General features: G+C 40.3%; 1 protein-coding gene across 1 annotated transcript; it reads left to right on the top strand.

Moving 5' to 3' along the window:
- mms22l (MMS22-like, DNA repair protein) lies at positions 1-27,924 on the top strand. The gene is made up of 26 exons (XM_041792670.1): positions 1-131; positions 768-965; positions 1,152-1,277; positions 1,521-1,573; positions 3,247-3,334; positions 3,421-3,595; positions 3,833-3,926; positions 4,145-4,275; positions 4,631-4,744; positions 4,824-5,000; positions 6,790-6,852; positions 6,957-7,076; positions 9,065-9,300; positions 11,385-11,601; positions 12,976-13,265; positions 18,336-18,517; positions 20,237-20,387; positions 21,116-21,252; positions 21,585-21,727; positions 22,043-22,199; positions 22,367-22,512; positions 22,633-22,844; positions 23,095-23,261; positions 27,018-27,114; positions 27,242-27,409; positions 27,584-27,924. Exons 2-26 carry the CDS (start codon positions 793-795, stop codon positions 27,669-27,671), a joined length of 3,705 nt encoding a protein of 1,234 aa, XP_041648604.1. The 5' UTR covers positions 1-131; positions 768-792; the 3' UTR covers positions 27,672-27,924.
- The last annotated feature ends 34 nt before the right edge of the window (positions 27,925-27,958 follow it).

Raw genomic sequence — 27,958 nt, 5'->3', positions numbered from 1 at the left:
CTGCGCATGCGTTAGTCGGCTGCGCGGGAGAGGCTGAAAACCCAAACAACAGAGTCATGACAGTAATGTGATCTTCGTACTTTGGCTGGATTTTTTCGAAATAATACACGACTGAAGACGCTGAACACAAGGTGGGTCTATAATCCTATAGCACGTTTCTTTCTGTTGTGTTTATTTGCCCGCAAAACCACTCTATTTTATGTGAACATGCAGCCAGGAGAGGTCAATATTCTTGTAAGCTAGTCATTTAATATTGCCATAACCTTGATGTCGCCTTATTTTTTTGTTTGATACACAAATTTTCACACCTTGTACATATCATTAACATATCATAACTGTATTTTTCTCTATTACAATGTAGTTTGCGATGTAATATGTATCCGGTCCTTTCTGAATAGTCTTAGCAAGCTGAAGCATTTCCCGTTTAAGATAGTCATGAATAAAGCACATGACTCAAACAGCTGTTTTTTTGTGCCTACTGCCATATTTTTTTTAGCAGATTAATCAAGGTGATGTTCTGACGTACAACCTCTGTATTTAATCGTGAAAACGTCCAACATCTGACGATATTTGCTACTCAATGGTCTGTTTTAACATGAGGTGTTTTTCTTCTTCCCTCCTTACATTTATACTTTATACAGCTGTACGTCCATGTCATATTTTACGTCACAACCCCTTTTCCATAATATTGTAATTTCGAGATTGTTTTGGGTTCTTAAACACCACCAGTCTTGTAACGTCTTGTCACTTTGTTTTTGTCTTTTTAGTGGACACTGACTCTTCACCAACAACATGGCAGATGACTTCAGCCAATCCCTTACCCCTCCAGTTTCTCCCTTTGCAGCTGACAGTCTTTGTGAACTGACTCCAGCCCAGCCACCATGCTTCTGCTGCTCCGACACAAAGGAAGACCCCACAGGAGCACTCTCTGCAGAGGGATACGCTGCAAGAGGCTCCTTGAAACGGTACATTCACCATCAGTATGCCATACCACAAAAAAGATGCTGTGCATTTGTAAGCCGTTTTCACCTGAGCCATTTTATTCTAGGGAAATGGCCACACTTAACAGTGGTATTTACAAATACTGGCTCATTTCATGTGACAACTACTAAAGTCTTATTGGTGTGTGATGTGGTTTTACCATCTTATAGGCTGCTGCTGCGTCTTGACCCAGCCCCTGCAGAATATGAGATGGACACTGTAGAGCTCTTTGGCTTTTCCTGGGTAACAGAAACAGCACTGGTAGAATCTACAAAGCTGCTCTTTGGTCTTTTCAGGTAAGCCAGGACATAAAGCAATGTGATTTCTGATTTCTACACAACCACCACCCATGTCTGATCTTTTTCTATGGCAGCAAAAACCATAGACACAAAATCCATACTGGATGGAACCATTTCACTTTAGGAGTAATTGGTTTACATGCATATGACCTTTCTCTCTCTCTCTCTCTCTCTCTCTCTCTCTCTCTCTCTCTCTCTCTCTCGCTCTCTCTCGCTCTCTCCCCCTTTCACTTTTGTCAGACAAAAGGTTTACAGGCTTGAGACCTTGGTACAATCAAGTTCACATGACTTTGGTAAGTTTTGAAACAATCATGTCATTATTTTCAACACTTAGTTAGTAAGACAACGATTCTACGTTTAAGGCCAAACAGTCAGAAAACCGTGTTGTATGACAGTTGAGAAACATTTTAAATAAAAGTTTTTTATGGCAAACTAGATGAAATTCAGTATAATTTATGTCCAGCACAATCGAGCATGCTTCCTTTGGTATTTGTTTTAAATCTCAACTGCAGACCATGTCCAAAATATATGTGGTGATGCACAATATCATCAGCCTGATACTGGTATCCCAGATATTAGCTTGAAAGTGAATTATCAGTTTTGGAAGATGTGAAAATTTCTGCAGATATTTTGGCTATAAAATCTGCCTAATTTATATTGGCTGTAAATGCTGGCAATACGAACAAAAAAAGTTTTGGCTGACCTAATTCAGCTGAAGTCTTTCTCTTTCTGTTCATTCTTCCTTAAATTTTAAACACTGTTTTAAGGACTGAAATTTGTTCATCCTCAAACTTTAAATTGTCTTTTTTGAGGACTGAAGTTTTAGATCTGAACTACATTGGAATATCGGTATCAGCTTAAAATGATTTAGTAACTAAAATAGAAGAAAGAGTAATAAATAGAGCTATAATAAGAAAAGTAGAGCCAAAATAGTGTTTAAAAAGTTCTTCTGCATTCGATGCAGTCTACAGGGTAAAAAAAAAAGACACAGTTACGGACAGAAAAAACCCACAATAGCAATGATAAATAAGTAAATAAATGAATTAAAGTTCACTTGGTTATTAGTGATCATATTGCACCAGCTGAGATAATCATATTGCACCTTGTCCCGTAATGATTCCTTCAGAGTTCAGTTCAGTAATGGCTGTGGGATAAAAATTATTTCTAAACCTTGATGTGCAAGTTTTTAGAGTCCTTAGACGTCGACCGGATGGCAGCAGCATATTGGATTTGCTGATATCACATTGGATATCAGCAAACATCCAAAGTGCATCCCTATAGATGTGGGATAACCCAATACCTTGAAATTCATGAGCTGTGTGTCTAATCAGTGTGCAACTTACCTGCCAGAAAATCTGCTTTGTACTAAGCAACATTTACAGTAGAGAAATTTACTAACAATAGATCATGCCATAAAACAATCTGAAAATGAATATAGAGGTGGTGAGTGATTGGAATTGTCTCGGTCAAACCTGGGAGACAGTGTTGGTAAAAGCTGTGCATGTGGGCCGAGTTTTCAGAATCTTTCTTCAACTAAAACTGTGCCCAGCACAATTCTCTTTTTCAATTCATCTGATTAAAAAATGTGATGCTACACACTTAGTGGTAAGAATCAACTCATGTAAACCAAAATTTCACAACAAATCGAAAATGATTAACCCATTAAATACACAAGAAGATCTCTCCTCAAAACATTTGAATTTTTAAAGGGAATTTGAATATTATGTTTGGCCAAAAAAAAATCCAAAATTACAGAGACAACTTACCCAGAAGTAGCTATGGAACTAAGATTGCACTTGATAAAACAGGCAGAATGAGATCATCAGTGAGCCATTTTACAAGTTATTCTCCATAAATATTCTGTGGAGTTCATCTCCCCTTTTTGACTGATGTCTGATATTTGAGGTGCAGTTTGTTTTGCAAACAATTTAGATATATTCCCTTAAATGTCCTTTCTTTGTTGTAGGTCAAGCAGGCAGTCTACACTATGAAGCAGAAGACCTCAGACAACAGTGTGTGTCATTTCTTCAATATGTCAAAGTCTTCCTGCACAGGTTAGTCTTCATTATAAGAACAGAAATGAAACCGTATTGTGTGTTCAACTGCTTTTAACAGCTGTGTTTATGTCATACATGTTCAGATACCTGGAACCTTCCAGCTCCACTGCAGGCCAGTCACACTCCTATGAAGAGCTGGAGGCTCAGCTGCCCTCTGCCCTTCTGGAGGAATTGTTTGGTGTCACTCTTCTCATTGGAAGACTTAAAGACCTGCCTGCCAACGTTCAAAGTGCCTTCATAATATCTAACCATGGAAAGGTAAGTGTCATACGAAGGCATCAGGGATACTCTTAAAAGAAATTCTTGAAAATGGCATATCAACAATAGGAAAAACTTTTATGTAGTTCTGCTTTATAAGCAATGAAAAAAATAGCTAATTTCAATAGCTCATCATAAATAAAACTTCCCTTTGTATGAGTAAATGTATGAGCAAATGTTTACAGGGGATTTTTATAGAAAAGACATTGAACTTGGTGCTCTGGGTTTCTCCTGCAGATTTTTCCTCCCTCTTGGCATTTGTTACACCTTCATCTAGACATTCACTGGTCAGTCCTAGAGATCCTCCACCTCCTTGGTCACAAGATGCATGGTATGTTTACAATTAGTGCAACAAACAGGTCGCTGAAAAAAGATCTGACTTGAATTAAGGAGAGGTTTAGAGGTGCGATGATTCTACCTGAAGTATCACATTTCAATGAAAGCTGTGTTAAACTGGCACATTTGGCAATAAGCTTCTGACTTACTGCTCATAGTGAGTCATTATTATGGAAACCTGCTTTTTAGAATTCTATCTGTTCCTCCCTTCAGGCCAAGTTGTGTACGCCCACCAGTTTGTGAACCTGACAGGAGAGAACCTGACTGATACCAGCCTGTTTGAAGAGCACCTGTGCGGTCTGCTGAGTGACCTAACTGGTTTGGCCATAGGCAAATACAGCAAGGTAGGAAGCTGGCCACAACTCATTCCATCTTGCTGTTAAAATGGACCAGTGATATTTCTAAGATATTGTTTAAATCCAGTATGTTCATTAGCTCAGTAAATTCTGGGTAAAAGATGGGAGCCATGGACGGCAAAGACATGGTATTTCTGGGGCTTCCGTAATAGCAGTTAAATCTTTTTATCCAAGATGTTGTTTCAGAGTAAAAGTATCATGTTAACACAAATCACTGGACAATGTTGATATTCAATAATATCTCAGTATAATGACTTCTTATTGTGTAACAAAATTTAAATGATTTTAATCATCATGTCGTTGATAACTTCATAATAAGCTAAAAGGTCCTGTGATTTCCTAGGTGAGGCCTACAGAGGCACTCAGCAGCAATCACTACCTTTGCTCCTGCACCAAAGAGCTTTGGATTCTCCTCATGCACCTTTTAGAACAAAGAAAAAGAGTGTCACACACACAGGTAACACTGTTAAATATGCATTCAAGGCGACGTGATATAACTCCTTTTTAACAAGAATTACAAACCTGCTTCCCTTTAGTCTTTCTGGAGCTACATGAACTCTTTGTTGAGGCCACTGGTTTCAGTGAAGCCAGGAGCAGAGCAATTTGGTGGCCTTCCAACACACTGCAAGGACCCTCTAGGATTCACGTGGTGGCTGGTCACTCATTTAGCAATGTTAGGGCAGTACAGCCGCAACGGTACACACCAAAATGAGGTAAGAGACCAGGAATAATGATACAGACACCTGAACTGTTACACTGCTGTGTGTTTGGTACTAAGTAGGGATGCACAGTTTTATAGGCACAATGGAAATTGCTTTATTGGCTTACAGATTCAGCATTGCTTCAAGTTAAAGGTTTACCTAAAGTAGGGCTGAGATGATTCCTCGAGTAATTCGACTCAATTCCTGAAGGATATTACCTGCCTCAATGCTTCGTTTAAATCAGTAAATACCCACATTTCCATGGTTTAAGCATGGACATTGCGCTATGTTGCACACAGTGTTTTACACTGACCTTTATTTGTGTAGCACCATACACTTGCTTTCACTGTTGCAACAACAAAACATGCAGTAAAGATGATGTGGAAATCATGAAGGAGGAGAGAGTGAAAATGATGCAGCGATGTTGAAAAGTACGAATGCTGTGTCTTTTACACACCAGCTGGGTGACATTATGGCAGTAACAGCATTAAACCGATGTAGTGATGCAGAGCTGTAGTGAAAGGTTAAAACAAATAATAGTATTTGATGGAGAGTAAAATGACTGCATGGGCTATGTACTTTTCTGAGTTTATGTGCTGCACATGCAGTCTGCAGGATACGTTCATATGAGACAGCAGTCAGTTTGTGTCTACAGACTGGAAAGGGTTTTCAAAACTTCACAAATTAACCAGAGAGTTATACAGAATACCAGCAGGATTCATGATTTAAGTTTTGTTCTGGTGCTTTCTGCCTGCCTGTCTCTCTCTCCTGCCATGTGCACTTGAAATGCTAAATTATTAAATCAGTGCCATTAAGTCTTTGTTACAGCATGTTTTAAAAAAAGGCTCTGGCATCCTAAGGCATTAGAGAAGACTACAGATCGATAATAATTGGAAACTGATTAAATGTTATTGCCACAAACAGTGACTGAGGCAGATACCATATGGGTCAGACTTCATCATCATCCTATCAGGATTCAACAGGTTGTAGAAGCAGCTTTACACCTTAAAAGTGTGCCCTTCAGGTCAGATTAAAAAAGTCAGATTAAAATATGTTTAAAAAATTAAAAGCAACTGTACTTAAAAAAAACAATTTTCTTGTATTGTAAGAGAACAGCTTCCATTGGCAGCATTAGACCACTGTGTGAATGGTGGAACATGCATGGAGTACCAGATGTTAAAATGATTTTCATGAAATAAGTTCCCTTTACAAAAATAAAGATAACTTAATGACAAATTAAAGCATGAAAATAAACTTCATATAGGAAATAAAGTGTTCGCACTCAAACTTTCCAGGTAGAGGATCCTCAAGTTAATGTCATTAGCACTGAAATGCAAATTTTAAAATATATATTTTACTAGAAAACCTGTAATGTGCAGTAATTCCTTTTTTTAAATAAACAAATTGTAGTTCATTTCAGAGACCAATCTTCTTATCTCATTTGTCAAATAGCATTGCTCTCGAATGAGGCAGAAGCGATTAACTTAAATATTTTGTGCTCATTATGTTTATTAGATTAATTGATTATTTCCTGGAAGACTCATCGGAAAACTCAGTTGCAAAAAGAATTGTTTACTGCAACCCCAAACTTAAGATAGGATCTATTTTATTTGATAAAACTAGGTTAATTAGATTTTTGCTAATTTCTGACATGCCGAAATTTCCGAAATCAGTGTATCAAACAGGTGCGCAGGCGCATTTTATTAATACAAATTTTTCTTTTTTTCCTGTTTTATACAAAATTTTCAAAAGATTTCTTTTTTTCATGTTTAAATATATAATCATATTTTTCTGCGTTCAGAATAATCTTGGGGATAACTGGACTCTTGTGGAAGAGTTGCTCAAGATGACATGTAACACCAAGGTCAGTTTAACATTTGTTTAAACCCATTAAGTTATTTAAAAAGTTTCCCTGGCTAGGAAGAATGAAAGCGCTACATGAACGTTTATATGTGTTTGAAACAACAGGTAGTTTTAGCAGAGGAGCAGGTGAGGATGCATGTCCACTGCTGCCTCAGTCTTTGTCTGCTGTGGGAACCAAGCACCAGTGCAGTCTCCATCCTCTGGGAATACTACAGCAAGAATCTGGTGAGAAGATAAGACATTGAGAGGAAATACTTTCATCTCTCAGGGTATAATATGGATGATATACACTATATTGCCAAAAGTATTCACTCACCCATCCAATAATTGAAATCAGGTGTTCCAATTACTTCCATGGCCACAGGTGTCTACAATCAAGCACCTAGACATGCAGACTGTTTCTTCAAACATTTGTGAAAGAATGGGTCGCTCTCAGGAGCTCAGTGAATTCTAGCGTGGTACTGTGATAGGATGCTACCTGTGCAACAAGTCCAGCTGTGAAATTTCCTCGCTCCTAAATATTCCACAGTCTACTGTCAGTGGTATTAAAACAAAGTGGAAGCGATTGGGAACGACAGCAACTCAGCCACAAAGTGGTAGGCCAAATAAAATGACGGAGCGGCGTCAGCAGATGCTGAGGTGCATAGTACGCAGAGGTCGCCGACTTTCTGCAGAGTCAATCGCTACAGACCTCCAAACTTCATGTGGCCTTCAGATTAACTGAAGAACAGTGCGTAGAGAGCTTCATGGAATGGGTTTCCATGGCCGAGCAGCTGCATCCAAGCCATACATCACCAAGTGCAATGCAAAGCGTCTGATGCAGTGGTGTAGGGCACGCCGCCACTGGACTCTAGAGCAGTGGAGACGCATTCTCTGGAGTGACGAATCGCGCTTCTCCATCTGGCAATCTGATAGACGAGTCTGGGTTTGGCGGTTGCCAGGAGAAAGGTACTTGTCTGACTGCATTGTGCCAGGTGTAAAGCTTGGTGGAGGGGGTATTATGGTGTGGGCTTGTTTTTCAGGAGCTGGGCTTGGCCCCTTAGTTCCAGTGAAAGGAACTCTGAATGCTGCAGCATACCAAGAGATTTTGGACAATTCCATGCTCCCAACTTTGTGGGAGCAGTTTGGGGATGGCCCCTTCCTGTTCCAACATGACTGTGCACCAGTGCACAAAGCAAGGTCCATAAAGACATGGATGAGAGAGTTTGGTGTAGATGAACTTGACTGGCCTGCAAAGAGTCCTGACCTCAACCTGATAGAACACCTTTGGGATAAGTTAGAGCAGAGACTGAGAGCCAGGCCTTTTCAGCCAACATCATTGTGACCTCACAAATGCGCTTCTGGAAGAATGGTCAAGAATTTCCATAAACAAACTCCTAAAACTATGGATCCTATGGATTAAGAATAGGATGTCACTTAAGTTCATATGTGAGTCAAGGCAGGTGAGCAAGTACTTTTGGCAATATAGTGTAAGTTGCATGAAGTGGGCATGTTGTCTTATTTGGATCAGATGTAAAACAATGAGGATATACTTAGCAACCAGGACCTTTAAAAAATGTATGTCACATTTCTTATTCCATTTTTTATTTTTATTTTGTTGTTATTGTTAAACCCTTGATTTCTGCAGTTATTTTTTTAAGCTTTACTACTTCTCATATGTGATCTTTAATTGCCCTCAACCCTATCCTATTAACCTTAACCCTAAATCACATTATATTTCTTTCTTCCTATTTATAATGCCTTTGGGCTTGACAGGAACTACATTACTACAGAATTATGGCACATTTTGTGAGACAACTTCCAGGGCAATGTAGGGCTTTTAATGAATCTACACCAGGCCTCTAACTACTAAGACAACAGCCAAGACCATTTGATGATCATTGCTCGTCACTGGTTGCACTCATTCCTTTCTATTGCCAAAACCTTCTTTTGTGAGAGTTTTCAATTTAAAAAGGTTTAAATGTCAATATATTTTGATGTATGTGAAGTGAAAAACGGACAGTAGGGGGGCTTAAAAATTTTATCTACCAAGGGCTCTTAAAAGTTTGGGAACAACTGCTATTGACAAAGCAAGCAGAGCACAGCAATCTTTTAATCAAGATTATTGTAGTTCTATATTTGTGGGATGCCAAATTTGTGATTGATATTCAAACTTGATTAATTGCCTAGCCCTGATCTTAATTGCACATCTCTCCTTTCTCCTTCCATTCCAGAGCTCCTCATTTACTGTACCCTGGCTCGGGATGTCTGGTGTTGGCACATTGTACAAGTCACCCTTGGCTCTGTTGGAGCAGGCCCGCAGCTGCTGCAACCCCTGTTCCCTTCACTCGGCAGGACACACCCAGCTCTATCGCTCAGCCAACTCTTTCCACATCTTCCTCCGAGTGCTGGCCCTGTGCCTCGCCCAGGACAGGGTTGGTGGAGCCCCACAAAGACAAATCAAAGGAAGGTAAAAATGCAGAGTATGATAGCAGACATGGTAGTGTATGCTCCTTCACCGTGAACTGTTCATCTCACCAAAACCCGTTGACCTGTCTCCACAGATAGAGTTTAGTTTTTGGTGGAAGAGAAGATTAAAGGGAAATCACTGAGTAGAAGCTGTGAGAAGTGATTATTAATCAAGACCAGGCTTTGTTGGAGTCTCTTTTCCCCTTGATCTTCTCATGTGTGATGTGTTTAGTTTTGTGTGTTGTGGTGAATACTTGCACGAAAACACAAACACCATGTGTGTTTACACACTAGCATGCATTTCGGTCTGTTTGTGTGCGTGCCAGGTGCACCGAGCCTCCCTGTGCGTCTTTGATATTTACTCAGGCCCCCCAGTGGAGCAGGTGTCTCAGGAGTCAACCACCTGCTCTTCAGCACAGACCCGAGCCAAGGAGCCTCCTACTGGTGCACATACACACAAACGCACACTGCACCTGCTCCCTAGAGCGGTGACATGAGTGTGTGAGGCCACTGGATTGAGGGAGAGTGCATCTTTGTGAACCACAGTAGGAAAGAAGACAGAAAGATCTTAAGCTGATGTGCACACCAGAACTGAGCACTGGACCATCCTATATCTCAGGCCGGCTGGGCGCCAGAGAGAGGCAGCCATAGATAAATCCGCCTAATGACTTCCCTCTGTCTGGAATGTGCTCAGTAGTGCTGCAGACATGGGGGCTAATTAGCTAACGAGCGTGGCGGTTAATTCGCCTTAACGAAGCTGTGTTGGTTTCCAACACGGATGGTGGGGGGAGTTTGGGGATGTGGGTGGCAGGGAGTCTGGCAACAGTAAGAATGGGCTGGGACGGGTCCAGATTCTCCTCGCCACCCATCCCCCCCTTCACCACAACCGTCCGCCCCTCAGGAGGCATGAGGCGTGCCGACCCTATAACCGCAACGTTTCAGCGGGGTTCCCACCCCTGGCCGGGCTCTGCAGGGCATCCACGACTACAGCATTAATGGGATCGGCTGCAAGCATGTTGAACTTAAACACCAGGACTAAGAAGCATCTGCTCGCCTCAGAAAAAAAAATGTCCAGAATAAACAAACAGACAGACAGGTTGGGAGAATGCAGAGAAATCCCCACTGTTGCCTCCCAGCATGCTGCTTATATCCCTGTTACATATTACCCATTCATCTATTTAAATCTCCCTCCCTTAACACACTGACTGCACGCCTGGCCACCTTCTCCTCTCACAGTCCTCTGTGGGAGTTACTAAGCTGATTTTGGTGTTAACCTGGTCTTACTCAGTTCCTCTCTCCCCTTTCTTCTCTCCATTATATCAGTCGTACTTCTTACACAGAGTTAGTCTTGGAATGCTTGCTGTTTGTGTTTTGACCCAAACAGCAGCTTTACTCACCTGTGTGGGCTGCATCTGTGTTTGGGAGTTAGGGTGTGAAAGGAGGGGGCTACAGCCTTCTGTGTTTTCCTGCCAGGCGTGCAAACATCAAGCTGGATGTGTGGCATTGCAAGTGTGTGTGTGTGGTTTTATTGATCTCTCTCTGGTGTTGCAGTAAATTGGTTTGGCTGTAGAGAGAGGGACCGAGCGCCTACTGCTGTGTGTCTGAGTGTCTCTGACATTTAACATGATCTTTAAAGGCATTTCTCCACAGTGCCCGCAGGATCTAACAGCGTGCTGGGTGGTTCTCTCACCCAGCACGCTGTTAGATCCTGCTTACTCCCTCTCTCGCTTATTCTTAAACACACACACAGAGTCCGGGTAGCCCAGCCTCTCCCCTGGAGCTGAGAGGGTGATGGAGGCAGGTGGTGTTCTGCACAGCGGGGGTATAAAGTTCAGTTAGTCAGCATTTAAAGTCAGGGGTTACAGAAGAACAAATCATTTACGAGGAGTGAGTCAGGCAAATTAAAAAGAAATGGATAAACAACAAATGAACTATTTAACCATGGTGCTGCCGTGTATTAAGACATATTGTTAAAAGCAGAAATAATATCTTGATAACACTTTCTCTCTAACACTTTCCCTCCATCTTGTGTGTCATCTTTCACTTGAATTAGCATCCTCTTTTTCTGTTTATTTTGTTTTCCAGGATTTATTCAAAGTTCTCCTCTAAAAAGATGCAGGACCTGTCAGAGGCTGGCCTCATGAACTTCCTGCTGCTGTTTCTGGTGGTTGCATGGCAGATGGAGCTGGAGGATGTTGCAAGCAGAGCTTCTGAGCTTCTTGGTTTGCTTCCCTCTAACTGCCCCTCCGGGCACCGCACCCTGGTCTGGAGGGGACAGCTATCACTACTGTTGTTGTTCCAGGTTTGTTAAACCAAAGTAGAATCAAGGCTTTTTGTTTAAAGCCCAGGTCGGACCAAAGAGTCACGGCGCGACGGGTGGAAACTCACAACTGCTTTCAATGCTTTGAGGCGTTCTTAACTCCTGCCAGTTCACGCTGCTGCGACTGAAGGAGACAATACACCGTTTACATGGCAACAACTCTTACAATCTCTCACTTTAGAGGGATTTATTTCTGACATTACTGCACAATATATCTGTCTCATTACTTTAAGCCACATTCACTGTATTTTCATGTGTTTTGTCATCATGATTATGTGTAACATTTTTATCATACACAGGTGCATGAGAGTGAAATCAGTACTAAATCATCCTTGTCATCACCATTGGAGTGCAACAGTGAAATTTCACAGCACGTAGACACAAAAATGGTTTACTAAATCGATGTTGTAATAAGGAAGATATCCACTGAGAATAAAATATTTTCCATGGACAAATTTAGCTCCCTAACACTTAATTTCTCACGGATTAGTTCATAAAGCACAGCAGGTCCTGCTTATGAGTGCAGCTAGGAAAAAAGAGCTTTTCCAAACAACATTTCCATTTTTCTTTTAAATATATCTGCTTCTTGGAAATAATTTTAGCAGTTTTTTTAACATTGAAACAGCAACTTCAGTCCCTTAACTCTGCTGTTTCCTTCAATGTGCAGCTGATGGAGGAGACAGGAGAACTTTGAAAAGATATAGGCTAAATCCTTTACAAGAAGCAGATAAAGACAAATACAGTAGAAATGTCAATTAAAAAGTCTCTTCTTTTTCCAGCTGCACTTGTTAGCAGGATGCGCTGCTGTTTATGAGAAAAGCCATGAGAAATTAAAGGCTGTAGAAGCTAAATTTGTCCGTGGAATATAATTTTTTTCTCAGTGGATATCTTTGTTATTACAAGACTGTGCTAACCATTATTGTGTTCATATGTGTGCCATGAAATTTTAATGCCACACTACCATGATGATTATAATTGTGATTATCATGATTGATGAAAAAAGATAGATGTAATCATTTCCAAAATTAATTGCATGACTTGATCCAATGAAATTGGCATTTATAGCCCTCACAATAAGATTTATATTTCTCCTTTTCACATGTATCTGTTTGCAGCGTTCTAAAACCGTCTTGTCTGTGACTTGACAAGCTGAATTGCTGGCGACTACATCAGACTGCTTGATTCGAGCTGCAATGGCTCGGTCTAGACTGCTGTGACTCGAGCCAGCGGTGCTCTATGAACCATCTTGTCATGAATCTTTGGTCTGAACTGGGCTTAACACACAGAATCTTCCAAAAGAAGGTGTGTTGGTGTATGAGTTGTCATGACTTTGAGACTGTTTTTTTTTTTCTTCAGGAGAGAGGTCTGGATGTGGGAGCACAGGCCAGTTGGCTGGCCTCCTCCTTTAATGAGACTGCTAAAGAGTTCTACAATAAGACCACGGAGGTTTCCCGCAGACTCGCCCTCTGGGGACCCCTCGGCTCATACCTGGATGGTGTAACTGAAGTGTTCGAGACAAGCACCACTCTCAGCCTGTCAGAGGATAAGCTGCTCAATGAAGGGTTTGATTGGCTGTTGCCGGCTTGCCGCCTATCAGAGCTGAATTCTGCCTTGGGTTGTCTGCAGACCGTCCTGGCCCAGCTCAGGTGAGACACCTAGTGTAAACACTCTACAGCTTTCTGGTATCTCCACTTTTTCTCTTGTTCATTACTTCACTGATAGCTGCTCAGATAGGAGACAATTTCAGACAAGTGGTTTTTGGCCCAGCTAAGTGTTTATTAAAATCTGATAAGTGGGTTTAGCAGAGGAGTTTCCGTTTCTGCTCCTATCAGAGTCCTTTCACTCCTCATGCTTACAATGGTGGGATTGTCTTGTCAGTAGAAACAAGTGTCTATAAAGACCCTGTTTGGTATTGAGGCCTCTGTTAGTCTCAGTGGACCTAGTGCCCCCCAGGTCACCTTTACCAGGTGTTGGTGGAGCTCTGAGTAGAGTTACAAGCTCAAGGGACCCTCATGGACCCTCCTGTCGTCATGGGGACAGCCGCAGGGCTCTGGGCATATTGAGAGACCATGGTCAGTAGGGCGTCAGGATGGGTTCAGCGGTAGGACACTGGTTTCTGTTACACTTACAAACCCAGCAGAAGGTCAGAGATCTACTGCTGAAAGAGTTTCTGTTTATGTGGTGAAATAGAGGCAGAAAAACAAGGGACAGGTCCAGTCACAGGCGATTTTATATCCAAAGAATGACCAAATCTGCTTTTAACGTTTTAACTTTACAATCATCAATTATACTGGTAAGCTACCTTTCCCGCTTGACACAGTTTATTGCAGTGCTTATATCCAAGTTCCTTTAGGGTCAAGTTTTCCCCTAACAGACCTGAACAAATATTTTTTCATTTTGATTTCATATTTTTTTCATTAGAAATAGAAATGATTTCAATAATAGTCCATCTCTTACTATGAATCCTTTGTTATCAAAACTGTTCATCAAATATTTACAAAATGTTTGTCACATTTCTTATTACGAAGTGATTTAATGCAGTTTTAGAAGGAAAAACTCTGATGAAAGATAAAAGATAGAATCTTCTTTTCACTATGAGACATGAGCAATTACCCAATAAGATAGCAGAATTGTAGTACACCTGATAGCTGGTTGATGAGGTTGCCTTGGCAGTTTTAAGAGGAAAATGCATTAAAGTTTACAGTTAAACCTGTTTCCATCACCATGGAATTATTGGACACTAGTGCTGCATGATTTGGTAAAAATGTGCTATTAGGATTTGGGCTGGGCAATTAATCGCAATTTAGATTAAATCATAATATAGCCTGCTGCAATTTTCAAATCACAGAAGGTGAAATATTTCTTTAACCTAAAATTTGTGTCAAAATACCAGTTTGAAACTTTTTTGCAGCAGAGGCATTATACATCACATATCATGCAATCTTTCTAGTGACATATTTTTTGAATAGGGTACCAAAAAGATCCTATTTTCATCATTTTTGTATGTTTTTTAAATATGTTAAATATGAAAATTATATAAAAATTATCATCCCCGTTAATATAGCATTTCATATCCAATTTGCAAAATGAGTCAAAATTATCACAAATCCATATTTTTTCACAATTCTTCAGCCCTAGTTTAATCTGATATCATGTTGGCTATAGTATAGAATACATTATTTCTTGTTTATGTTAAATAAAAACACACATTAAATCACATTCGCAATATTGGGTAAAAAATAATGGCAATTATAATATTTTTTAGAATCGTTCAGCCCTAATTAGGATTATACAAAATTGTAATTGTGATTATGAAATAATATATAAATGGAATCATGAGTTTACATGTTTAGCTATCAAGGAAAATGCAAAGAATAATGATAGTTTGAACTGTGTACTTCTCAACTCAAAACATACAAATATTAAGTAGCACTAAAAAAAAACACACACACACAACCTAAAGTTTCATTATTACTGTTCAAAATAATTTCAATATTTTCTGAAAAATACAAATTTTTCCTTTTCTTGAAAATAAAGGCACTTCTGTAAAGTATAAATGCAGTGGCACTATATAAAACTTAAGTCCTTTCTGCAGGCATTTTGGTAAACCTTCCATTTACTTCTGAATACAAATGTAATCACAGCCTTTTCTTTTTTTTTTTAAAGATTTTTTAAGGTTCTTACACTTTAAAACAGTTACATTATGATCCTTAGAGATCCATGTAAATTATAGTAGTCTATTTATAACCACTTAGCTATTCATACATTCAAATTCAGTGGTAGTAAACTTTTTAAACTTAAAACTGCCCTTTTTATAGTCTCTCTTGCTTTGTTTTTTCTTACTTTACACATAACATTTTGGTTTTTAGTTTGAGTGAAACCAAAATGTTACCATAAAACGGAAGAGCAGAATGAACAGAAGACTAAGGATTAAACCGTGTGTGTGTAAAAAAGTGTCAGTGTCACTTTTTAGCTCATGTCTTTACAAATAAAGCCACAAAGTGCTGCTGGAAATGTTGCGTTTACATGTCATCCAAAGCTCATTTGGACGGAACAGATTAGCATGGTGAGCCTAGCTGTTGTTGCTAGCTGCCAGTAAGTCTGGTGTCGTCGAAGACTGGTGTCACTGAAATGCTTTGCCTTCTTACAGATTGCGTGACTCAAGTCCAACCCCTGATTTTGTGCTGTTTGAAGAAACCCTAATGATCCAGTATGTTTCCTTTTAGCCTGCTGGCTGTAGATAAACACTATCCTGTTCCTGGTTTGAGTACCAGCTTGTTTTGGCCTGAGGAGTAAGACATGCACCAGGGCTGCATTGTGCAGTGCTATGGATGCTGCCATCTGCTGGCTTTTTTTTTGTTAACTGCACCATTGAGGATATACGTTTTAAACTGCCATCACAGCGTTTGCGGCCCTATCAATTCTGTAAAACCTGTATCGGCACATGTATCAGCAGGATGCATGTGACGATATATTGCTATATTGATTTTTTGTGCCTAACGTGCCTTGTGACTGGGAATTAATCTTGTGACCAGTACATTGAGAACTACGGCCTCAGTACAAAGGGTCCTGCTCTGCCAACTGAGCTAGACCGGTCCACTTTGCAGCCTTTTATGCTGCAAAGCCTACTTTTAGGGTAGGCAAAGCTGACACAGCAGACGGTGTCTGTTGAAAGGCTTATCTTTCTCAGTTTTCATCAAAAGAACATTACTGATATCCAGATACATGCCATATGCAAGTGTCTGACTTAGCCAATTCACAACGGGTTAATACATGAGCTGAAACACTAGAAAAAAGGACATTGTAAAGTTAAGTGTTACCGAGCCCTCTCTCTGATTCATGTAGGTGTGTGATTGCTTTAATTCTCCAAAGTATACATTCAGCCCTCTCCAACCTGCACAAAGTCACATGAACCTGTACCTGCCCACACACCGAAAGTGAAACTACATCAGTGCACTTCTCTCTCATTTCAATACTAAACCCATGACATGATATCTTGCTAGCTTTGCTAATTCCCAAACTTCCCATCTCAGATGCCAGGGTTGGAGGGCACACATTTGCACATAAATGGCCAAGGAGAGCACAAGACAGAGAGAGAGAAAGATGAAGAAGACTCCCAGCGGCCCTCACTGTTATGGGCCAGACCACACTGACCCATTTAACCATATGAAAAAATACCATGCTCTCCCTTTCAAATCTGTCCTGCCAAATTAAACATAATTCTTTGTCCTGGCAATTCTCTGTATCTCTTTGTGATTAATGCCTTTTCTGTGACACAATTAATGGGCTATTATGTAGCCTGGCAAATTTAGCCTGTGCATCATTATGTCTACTGAGAGCTGTGTGGAATCTGCACACATTAAGAGAATTATTCTGCCAATGGCTGAAGCAGTGGAGGGTCCGAACATTCACTCTTGATAGCCATCGCCATGGTGCTGAGGCAAGAAGCTAGTGCCAGGCCTAATTCTTCAGTTGTATTCATTCCCATGACCCTCAGTTGCGGGTTAGTAGGGGTGTTACTGGTTGATGAGGTGAGCTGGCATTGGCAAACTACATCAAATCTGTTTTAGGCACAAATAATTAATCCCTATGTCCTTGGCTTGAAAAAAGCCAGCCTCCCTGTGAAGAGTTTTGCTTTTACTGAGCATTGAGACCTTTTACTGGGTATTGAGCAATTCTTTTCAAAGTCAAGAGGAACTTCTATGAAGTATCTTATAGCATTTTTACTGAAAGTGCCACCGTGTACGTCTTTTTGGAGAGATGTAAAGACAACATGAGACAGACAGTGTAGGCTTGTGCCTTAGCTATGTGTTTGTAGTAAATTTTGTTTAATGTCTCCACGTGCTCCATGCAGCAGCGGGAAGGGTTAAACAGGGTCCCTAATGGTTTGTTGCCGCACAGTGTGTGTGTATGTGCTCGTGTTTGTGTGTACACATTGTAAGAAACCGCAGAGAGGAGGATTAAGTGGGGTCTCTGACGATGTCTTGTACAATGAGGGTTGATGGGTGTGAAAGGCCTATTCCGCAGTAGTAACGAGGCTAATGAATTCAGACTCTAATCGATTGTCTCAGCTCTCTCCGGATTAGATGCAACCTTGCTGGAAGGGAAGGCACCGCTGAGGTGTGTGCGTGTATGTGTGCACTATAGCAGCAGACTAGAGTGCATAGTTTAGGATGGGTTGGAAAGGAGGGGTGGTTGGGGGTTTCTGGTTCTTTTTTCCTTTCTTCCTTCCCCAGCACACCTCAACCTCGATTCCCCACACCCCCATGTGAGCGAATGAGGGGGACAGGAGGATCATCTCCAGTCTAAATGAGATTACAGCTCCTTCAGCTGCTTATCTGGGCTAATGCCAGCCACTGTGGGGCTGCTGTAGCGGCTGGGGCCAGGGCCAGGGATGAGCCAGAAGAGCCAAAGTATAGTCTGTGTACAGGGGATCAGCATTAGGCTCTACTCTATGCCTATAATATCCTCTCCTTCCCCACCTCCACCCTGCTCTGCTCCTCACTGCAGCGCACCGCCGCACCCAGTAATCCCCCAGGAGAGAAGAGAGGAAAAACACATGAAAAAGAAGTGAAAGAGAGAAACAGGGGAGCAGAAGGATTTGGGAAACTAGAGGGTGGAGTTGTTGTTCAACAGAGGGAGTCCTATGTTTGGATTTTGCATCAATAGATTTGTTTATAAGCTGTCTTTGTATATGTGTATCTGTGTCCTTTCAGACGGGTCCATCAGCGATGTGTCCAGTCAGCATCCACCTTGGCTTGGGCTCCTCCTAATGCCAGTGTGGTGAAAGAGCGCCACCTAGCGGTAGCAGCAGCTCTCTGGGCACACTTCTTTCCTTTCCTCCGCAGCTTACGCCTCTCTCAGACCCCTCCAGCACAGCTGGCTGATGCTGCTGCAGGTCAGTGATGCCAACTGGGAGGAAAAGACACTGTGAGAAGGAAGATGGGTCCAAGAGAGTGGGGTTGAGGATTTTGATAGGTGTTGAACCAAATTGGATATGTGATGGCCCAAACTCATAACTTTTATGTTGTGATTTTACAAAAAGGAAGGATTTGGATGACATTTAAGCAAAGAAAAACACAAGTTTCTGAAGAGAAGGACAAAATAATTTTAGTTTGTTCCTCAATTTTTCCTCTGGGGATCAATACAGAAATGGTTCCAGACCTCTTTGTTGAGCCCTCCTTAGCGGTATCTAAACAGCTAAGCCCCCCAAGGGATTAAAGAGAAGGAAAGGGGAAAAAAGGTGATACCTTAGTGTAAAAACTAAAATTTGGGCTGTCAAAGTTAATGCATTAATCACAATTAATTAAAGCCTTAATTTATTAGTGCATTAGGGTTTTTCAATAGCGATGAACTTTTTTACCACGTTCTGGTTGAGCCACTGCAACATCAGCCTGCTCCCACAGTGATGTAAAATAAGTCCATCACTGCTTCTTAATATCTTATTTTTTTTTAAGACTCAGAAAGCTCAGTGGACAAGTCAAAAGTCATCTTCACCTAATGCTACTGTTCACATATTTCAGATTAATTCCATGACAAGTCACTGTTTCCAGGGTTAAGTTCATGCTATAACCTTTGATCTCCCCAAAGTTACTTATTTCTTTCAAATTAAAAGCAATACAAAATCCAAATGTAAAAGTTGTAAATAAAAAGTAGTACAATTTCAAGAAGGGGGGGATTAATAAGGATTAACCACAGGAAAAAGGAAAAACACAAGTTGGTATAAAGACTTAAAGGGTTCATACAGATCCTTGAAAACACTCAACTAGTCTTAAACTCAATATTTGAAATTTAAGGCCATAAAAAGTCAGATTTTTATTAATGGAAGGTCTTACATTTGTGAAGGCACTTTGACTAAGACGTGTCTTTGTTTTCTAGCAAACCTTGTACAGTTTTAATAATCTCCTTCCTCGTATTGTTGCATAAAATTCCCCCTAATTCATGGAATTCGTTGTTGGATGTTCTAAATTTCACCAGAGGACACCAGATCCCTCTAAGATTTTATCTGACTCTCTGTGATTTGACAAACTCTGTACTGATGTAAAACACTAGTCCAGTTCTGTAATATCTGGGTTGCCCACTTAGAAATCAATGCAGTCCAACCAATTTGACCGGTCCTCCCTGACAATAAAAAACATTTTCCTGTTTTTAATAGTTAAACTGTTTGGTATCAGCTCAGCACACCTACAAAAATGTGTTATGATAAATATGTATATACTGTATATTGATTAAATAGAGACATTAAACGTGCCAGAAATAATCAAATTTGGGTGTATTTCTTTCGTCCCATACAATTTGACTTTTCATAAATCTTAAACTAAATCAGAATATTCAGCCTTGGTCCGTTGCACCAAAGAATCTCAAGGCTTAATTTTTGGCTGTATTCCTTGCTAAAAAGGGTATTATATTTTTGGACCAGGTCTTATAAAGGTCTAAAAAAACGTCTTAAATTTTTTGTGTGTTTTTTAAGTTGGTAGGAACTCTGGGTTACCTTAGCTCACCTTGTCTTACTCAGAAAAAAAACTACTGAGTCAGATGTGTATGAATACTTAAAAAGTTTATTTTGAATTCTAATTATTTGAAATGCATCTCTAAAATCTAAAATAAACCTTCTTAGGCTTTACCCTGTTGGCCTTTGATCTGCCGAGCTCTGCCCCCCAGGACCTTCAGCCCAATCCAGTCCAGTCCATCATGCAATGCTTCGGCTGGGATGACATGCTGCACCCACTTCTGGTGACTCGCTACCTGCCTCATCTACTCCAAAACAGGTAAGATTTAACTTTTGTATCTATGAAAACAATAATGAAATGTGTCAGGGATGATGTAAACTTATGATGTAAACAGCTGTCACTCTTTTTTGATGGTTGACACCACTTGACTCGATTGTTTGGAGCAGATCCTGTTGGTGTATCGTGTAGTTACTAATTCGTGGATTAGATTGAGATGTCCTTGCAATATCAAAATAGGTTTTAATGAAGAAATTGCAGCCATGACTCAAACTGAATATAAAATGACATGCATCTTTAAAATTATACTCCAGGGTACGAAACAGTGTGACTTTCACCCTCCAAGGTCCTCTTCAGTCAGTGCCAAGTGATATTAAGGTGTCACAGCTGAATATAAATCTAGAATAAGTACACTCCTTGTATTTATTATTAGAAATAGCAGCATGCCAAGCCTCCATTAATGGCTCTTTGAGCCATCAATGTGAAGTTCTTATAACGCAGCAATAGTTTCATAGAAAAATAGAATCAAATACCTCCCCTTAGACAGTCTATTCTGCTAGATTTATCAGTAAAAATAAGATAAAACAGATCTGTTTCCAACACAAGCAGATTTAAAGATTCATTCCATAGACTTATTCCCTGGCATTTCAAACAATCCCCTGTCAGAATACACAAAGTATAACCAGCTCAGTTCATCATAGCATCAGCTGTCTTTCATTGAAGACCTCTTGTGTGGCATTACAGCTTTCTGTCTTTTCTTTTTGTTGCAGTGAGCTACTGGCTTCACTAAGCACAGAATCCGGTGTTGTGTCTGGTTCAGCACAAAGTCTCTCAGTGAGGGCCTGGTTCCGCTGTGTTATACAGCAGCACCTTCACAAGAACCAAGATGGATCTGACAGTAGAACAGGTAATACTCAGCCCAGTGTAGGATGTATGGCACTTTTTTAGTTTATAACTGACAGTGTTTTAATAAAACTATTTTTTTTTTTTCACTTCTGTGGACTGTATTCTAAGTTGAGAATAAAAACACAGTCTGCCTGTAGATTTTTTTATCTAATAACATATTTAAGATAAGCTGCTTTGTTCAAATATACTTCCTAACGCTTTATCACCCTTGCCCATCTCTGATTAAAAAGTTTGGTGAAAAATTCAAAGGTCTTTTTCTTTACGTGTTCTGTAACTGAGATGAAAAATGCATTATTCCTGAGATATTTGTGGTTTTACTAACAATGCTTCCAGGCCAGGCTTTGGAGGAGCAGTTGTGTGAACTAACCCGGCTGGTGCTGAGGCTCCCTGAGGTGGAGAATCTTTTGCAGAGAGGAGGTCTGCAGCCCACAGCGACCAGGCTTGAACCAGCTGTAGCTCTGGAGATGTTTGTTAAGGTAACACTTGCTCACAGGTGTCACCTACTCTGTAGTCTTCCAATTGTGTCAGTGGAGGTGTAACTTTTTTTGTGAATGAAAAGCAATGCCTGCTTAAGCTTAAGCACAGAAGGGGCGCTAGCTGTAGAAGTGGAGTTGTATGCTATAAGACTAACAGTACTCATCATAATTGAGTGAAATTCTTTCCTACTACTTTGCTTACATTTTCACTATACATGATGTATGCTTTGAATATCACTTTCATATCACTTCTCTACTACATCATGCTGTTTTGCATGCAAATATTTCCATAAATATCTTTTTATCTGCTTTCAGGCTGTAGGAAATGCATACAGTGGACTGCAGGTTTTGTCTGAGCGGTCAGCTATGGTGACCAGAGCCCTGGACTACATTGGTGACATCCTGAAACATATCAAACCCTCTCTGGTCAGCAAAAATCAAGAGGGAGTGCAGCTGGCCTACCGGGCTGTTGGTACGTGCACGGTCCATAAACTACAGACACATTCTACAGCAGGCAAAGCATCAGTGTTTCTTAGTTTTGTCCATTTTTAGGTAAAGTCTGAGTCACAGGAGTGAGAATCTCTGCTGTTGTGTCTTTCACTCTCTTGGCCATCTCTGTTTTCATGCTGATAAATTTAGGCTGCATCGTGAAGCACTGGAGCCCCCTGCTGGCCACATCTAAAGCTCAGCAGCTGCTGTTTCGTATTGTGGACAGTCTGCTGCTTCCTCATAACCTCACACAGCAAGATAAAGCACTCAGAGACAGCCTGCCTATGTATCTACAGGTTAGAGAAAATGTAAAGCAGGAGTGTTTGAATGGCCTAAAGGTGTTATCTCCAGGCCCTTTTTTCAATATTTATTAAAGTTCTGAGGCACTCTGACACTCAAAACTTCCCCCCTTGCAGGGTCTGTCAGTTGCCTCTAGTGTGTCTCAGTCCCAGGGCGCCTACCTGAAGCAGCAGCTCCGCTCGGTAATACGCAGATATCTGGACCATTTTCTTCCTGCCTCCCCCTCCTTAGGCATCATTGCCAACCATCCAGTGCTTCTTAGTGCATGTGAGGCTAACCCAACTGGTCGGGGAGCTTCGCTGAGGAGGACCATCCTGGAGGTGCTGTGGTAGGTCTTACATGCCTTACAGTTTGGTTTTGACTTAAATTTCACATCTAGTCAGGCTGTATTTTGGATTGAGCTCTGTTTACTGTATTTTATTGTATGAGTCACTCAAACAGAACAACCAACATGGAGCTTACACTATTATTTCCATGACTCATTTTTTATCATCAAAGACCAAACAATAGTCTTCTTTCTCTTGTATTTCTCAAAAGTACATTCCTCCCAGAACTAACAGTTGTTTCCATTTTCACAGCGAAAGCTTCTTGCAGTTTAAAGGTCATGCCCCCCCGCCTCGGTTAGCCTCGGTCCTGATGTTTCTCTCGGAGCTTCTGAGAAGAAACAATGACTCAGACCCTGCCCTCCTCACTCTGCCTGTCCCTGCTCTGCTGCGCTGTGTGATGCTCGTCAATGAACCACAAGGTAACGTCTGGTTTGTGCAAAGACAGACAACATAATCTGAAGCTTATCCACCTTATTTCTAGCCCCCATGATTCTTTGCGTGAAATATGAGCGCAACTTCCGGTCCGTTCTATCCAAATGGGACTTGCATAGAAACAAGATGCTTAACATGATCATTAGAGCAGATTTGATACCAAAATATGTAACCTTCGACTGCTTCACCTCAAACAAGATAACATTACTATTTCTCCGCCTTCTACTAGAGACAACAAAGTGACGACATTACCTCAGATAACCTAGACAAGCATATTTGGCTAACTTTATTAGCTTCATATTAGTATAGAAAGATTCGATCACTTTTTGTTAAAGGAGTTTGGACACCACCTTCAGATAAATTTCTAGTTTGTGGGGTTGCTGAAATTCTTATTTCACCAACTAATCCCTCTTAAAATGTGGGAATTATATTGATAAAACTATCCGTGACTCAAGTTGCCAGCTCTTCAGATTGGTAACTGTCCAGTTTTGTATTAAGAATTAATGATATATTAATATTGAAAGAATCACATCCTCGATGCACTTAGACAGTGAACGGCACATTTAAAGCACTGTTGTTTAACTTTGTCCCAATTAGTACCACTAACGTAGCAACAGGTACTGAGCATTACAGAAAATATTATTTAATACTTTTAGCTCATATTGATTTAACAAAAATGAAGCAGTATTCATTGCAACAAAGATTTATTTCAGAACAACCACTGTTGACGCTAAATCACTTAAGTAAGCCCTTGGAAGAATTGCATTTTGCTATTATTGTTACTGCATGGGAAGTTCACCCCATATTCATAGCTGCAGTAGACCCCCTTATTTACTTACTTACAGATTATAATACAAACAATGTGAACGTGTGATTACCAAAATATATCATAATTACAAATTCGAGGTGAATTCATATTGAAACAACTGTCATTGTTTATTAGCATCTATTGTTAGCTTCTGTACTATAATACATGTATTTAATGTATTTCCACTTTAGCACCGGACATTTTGCCCATATTCAGATTTTTTTTCAGATTTACAGTAGCGGCCCTCGGAATAAGGTGGATAAAGTGTAAATTATTTTAAGTCACTTAGGACAGCCCCTCCAGTTGTTGACATAGAGGAAACCCTCTGGTTTGACTAATAACCTAATTAAATAAACACTCTTCATTCACATTCATAATTTAAATTATCAACAATATGTTAATGTCCATTTAGCAGTATTTATCTGGCCAAGCCTGCTTGTATTGCTACTTCCCTTCAGAATTACCCCATTCAGTGCTGTTATCCTATGACATGAGTGAGATTGTATCAAAATGCCATTAAAAATTTCAGTTTGCATTGTAATGCTTTCATCAGTCAGTAAAGTTAAAGTTCATGTTTTTGCCTGTGCAATCTCATGTACTGAATGTAAGTGAACAAGGGTAGCTAGTATGATTTAACAACCCAAACTCCAAAAAAGTTGGGCCGCTGTTAAAAAAAAAAAAAATGCAATTATTGCAAATCTCATAAACCCTTATTTTATTCACGGTAGAACACAACTCATCAGATGTTGAAAATGAGACATTTTATCAGTTCATGAAAATATTATCTCACCTTGAATATGATGGCAGCAGCATGTCTCATAAAAGTCAGGACAGAGACATGCTTACCACTGTGTAGCATCCCCTCTTCTTTTAACACCAGTCTGTGAACATCTGGGACGTGAGGATATCAGTTGCTGGAGTTTAAGGAGAGGAATGTTGTCCCATTCTTGTCTGATATAGGATTCTAGCTGCTCAGCAGTCCTGGGTATTATTTTTTGTTTCAAGATTTATTTTATGGGCTTTTTGTGCCTTTATTGGCAGGACAGTGGACAGAATCAGAAACAGGGATGAGAGAACTGAGGTGAGACATGCAGGAAAGTGCCACAGGCCGGATTCAAACCCAGGCCGACTGCGTACATGAAGCGTTTAAACCACTAGGCCCCCTGCACCCCATGTCCTGGGTCTGCATTGATGTTTTTTTTTTCTTTTATGATGATGTTTCAAATGTTTAACCTGACATGCCAGATGGATGTGTTTCACATGGATGTGTTTCACACATCCATCTGGATAAGCCTCCTATAGACAGTGTTTGGGAAAGGGCAGAGCCTTTGAAAAAAAAACTCAGCTGGTGATTGGATGAACGTTCTGTGTGTCACATCTTTACGGGCCAATCAGAGCAACAAAACACGTGACTTTGTAGCCCCAAACTGAGAGTAAACTCCATAGAGAACTGCATAACGTGAACCATGGTGACTGTAGATATGTCAGTACACGACTTTTGTCGTTTTTGAAAAGAAAACAACTCAATGCTGTTCTTTGTGCCTGAAAGTACTGCTCCTCATCGCTGATTGGTCCTGTCACTTTTTACCTGGGCCCAAACATTTCAGATGGGAGCTTTGCAAGATGGATTTGCCAGTGAGAAACATGGAAACAGGTGAACCCATCTGTTTTGCAAGGTTATCAAATGTTGTCTTTTGGACTGCGGGCAGGCCAGTTCAGCACCCAGACTCTTCTACTGTGAAGCCATGCTGTTGTGACGGAAGGGTTTAGTTGAATGGTTATTGTCTTACTAAAATTTGCAGTGCCTTCCCAGAAAGGGACATCTGGATGAAAGCATCTAAAACCTCTATACCTTTCAGCATTGATACTGCCTTTTTTAGATGAAGCTGCCCATGCCATAGGCACTAATGCAACCCAATACCATCAGAGATCCAGGCTTTTAAACTGTACACTGATAACAAACTGGATGGTCCCTCTTTTCTTTATCGTCCGCAGGACACGGTATCTGCGGTTTCCAAAAAGAATTGATGATTTATCTGACCACAGAACAGTTTTCCATTTTGCCTCACTCCATTTTAAATGAGCTTTGGCCCAGAGAAGATGGTGGCATTGCTGGATTGTGTTCACATATGGCTTCTTCTTTGCACGAGACATCTTCAACTTGCATCTGTGGATGAAATAGCAAACTGTGTTTACAGGTTTGATTTCTGTTCCTGAGCCCATAGAGTGATTTCCAGATTTCCAGCCTGTTTTTAATGCAGTGTGCCTGAGGGCCTGGGGATCATGAGTATCCAATATTGACCTTTGACCTTGTCCCTTCTGCACAGAGATTTTGACTATTTTATTTATTGTAGATGGGATATAAAAAGTCTTTGAAATTTGTTGCAAATTGCTCCTCCAGCTGTTTTTCATGAGTAACACCTATTTTTCTAGCCTTTTGTTGCCCCGTCCCTACTTACTTGAGATGTGTTTCTGCCATCAAATTCAAAATGAGCTTGTCTTTTTCAAGAAAAGGTAAAATGTCTCAGGTTCAACATCTGATTTGTAGTTCATGTTCTATTGTGAATAAAATATGGGCTTATGAGGTCTTCAAAGCGTTGCAGTCTTGTTTACATTTTACACTGCTCCAACTTTTTTGGAATTGGGTTCTGGAAGAATGGTTATCAGTATTCTGATGTGTTTATGTACTCCTTTCCCTGGGAATAGGATCTTTACAATAAAGGACAATGGAAATGTGAAGCTTTAAATATTCAGTCAATCCAAACTGCTGATTTTGACAAATTTGAAGAAATTAATTCAAGTCCTTCCCGGCTTACTGCAGTTAGATCATATAATACTGCCTGAAGCCTACATTAAAAAAAATGAACAAAATTTGATGTGAAAGTATGTGTTTAGATTTTTCATTGAAGTTTTTTGTTTGTTTTTTTCTGAGCAGTGCGGAAAACAAGCACTGATGCCTTGCAGCTAGTAGTGGAGCGTTGTACTGCTGCGTCTATAGAGGGACCGTGTGACCAGATGATCACTGTCTTACGGTAATTGGCATGAATATTTAGCTAAACATGTGCTAATGTGTTAGAGCTGGGCAGAACTCTGTAACGCTCACATTAAAGCCTGATTTATTGTTGTTTTTCACTGCTTGCATAATCCCAACACTCTCAGGTCATTTGTGGAGGAGAATGAAGGAGTTTACGACAGACAGGTGTACGGTGTCCTTGAGACAGTGGCTGTTTTAGATCCTTCTGTTGTTCAGGCTCTCATCCCCAACTTGACTCTGAGTCTGACAAACACTGAGCACAAGAGAGGGCTGGGCAAGAACATCGCCTTGAGGTGAGCAAACAGATGAATCACATTCCTGAAGTCATGCAGACCATATTCATTGCCTGCAACTATTTTTAAGCCGTCTAGACAATGAACAGAAGAAGAGATATTCAAGAGCTTAATTTTTTTTTTCTTTTTTTAACTGTGTCCACTAACTGAGCTCTCTATCTCTCTGTGCACTAGGAGTGCCTATAGGAAGTTGCTGTGCCTCCTTGGAGAGAGTGGGCAGGCAGAAATGGCCAGTCTGGAAGCAGATCAAGGTTTTTCTTGAAAAACAAATAAGACACTTGTCCAGGATTTGTTGCCAGCTCTAAGACTTGTTGCTCATAAAACCTTTATTTTGCCAAATGTCCTGATTTGGTCTTTAGAAAAGGGAATAATAATGACGCCACAAACAAACTGCCAATGTTCTAAATGCTTTTGTATTCAAGAACTTGACATCTTTCCTCTATTAGCCTGTATGTCTCTGTACATCTTATTTAATGTATATAATGTATATATAATAAAGAAGGTGCTTTCTTTCATTTTGTGAGCTCATAAATCAATGATGTGACAATA

The sequence above is a fragment of the Cheilinus undulatus genome, linkage group 8 (genome assembly GCF_018320785.1).
Source record: "Cheilinus undulatus linkage group 8, ASM1832078v1, whole genome shotgun sequence".
NCBI lineage: Eukaryota > Metazoa > Chordata > Actinopteri > Labriformes > Labridae > Cheilinus > Cheilinus undulatus.
Note: the sequence above shows the minus strand (reverse complement) of the source record. Positions and strands in the feature narration are given on the sequence as shown.

Excerpts from the sequence above, each read along its gene's own strand:
- mms22l (XM_041792670.1), top strand. The coding sequence starts at position 793 with ATGGCAGATGACTTCAGCCAATCCCTTACCCCTCCAGTTTCTCCCTTT. Across the intron at positions 4,745-4,823 it reads AAAGAGTGTCACACACACAG|TCTTTCTGGAGCTACATGAA; the intron begins GTAACACTGTTA and ends GCTTCCCTTTAG. Across the intron at positions 21,253-21,584 it reads TGGATCTGACAGTAGAACAG|GCCAGGCTTTGGAGGAGCAG; the intron begins GTAATACTCAGC and ends CAATGCTTCCAG.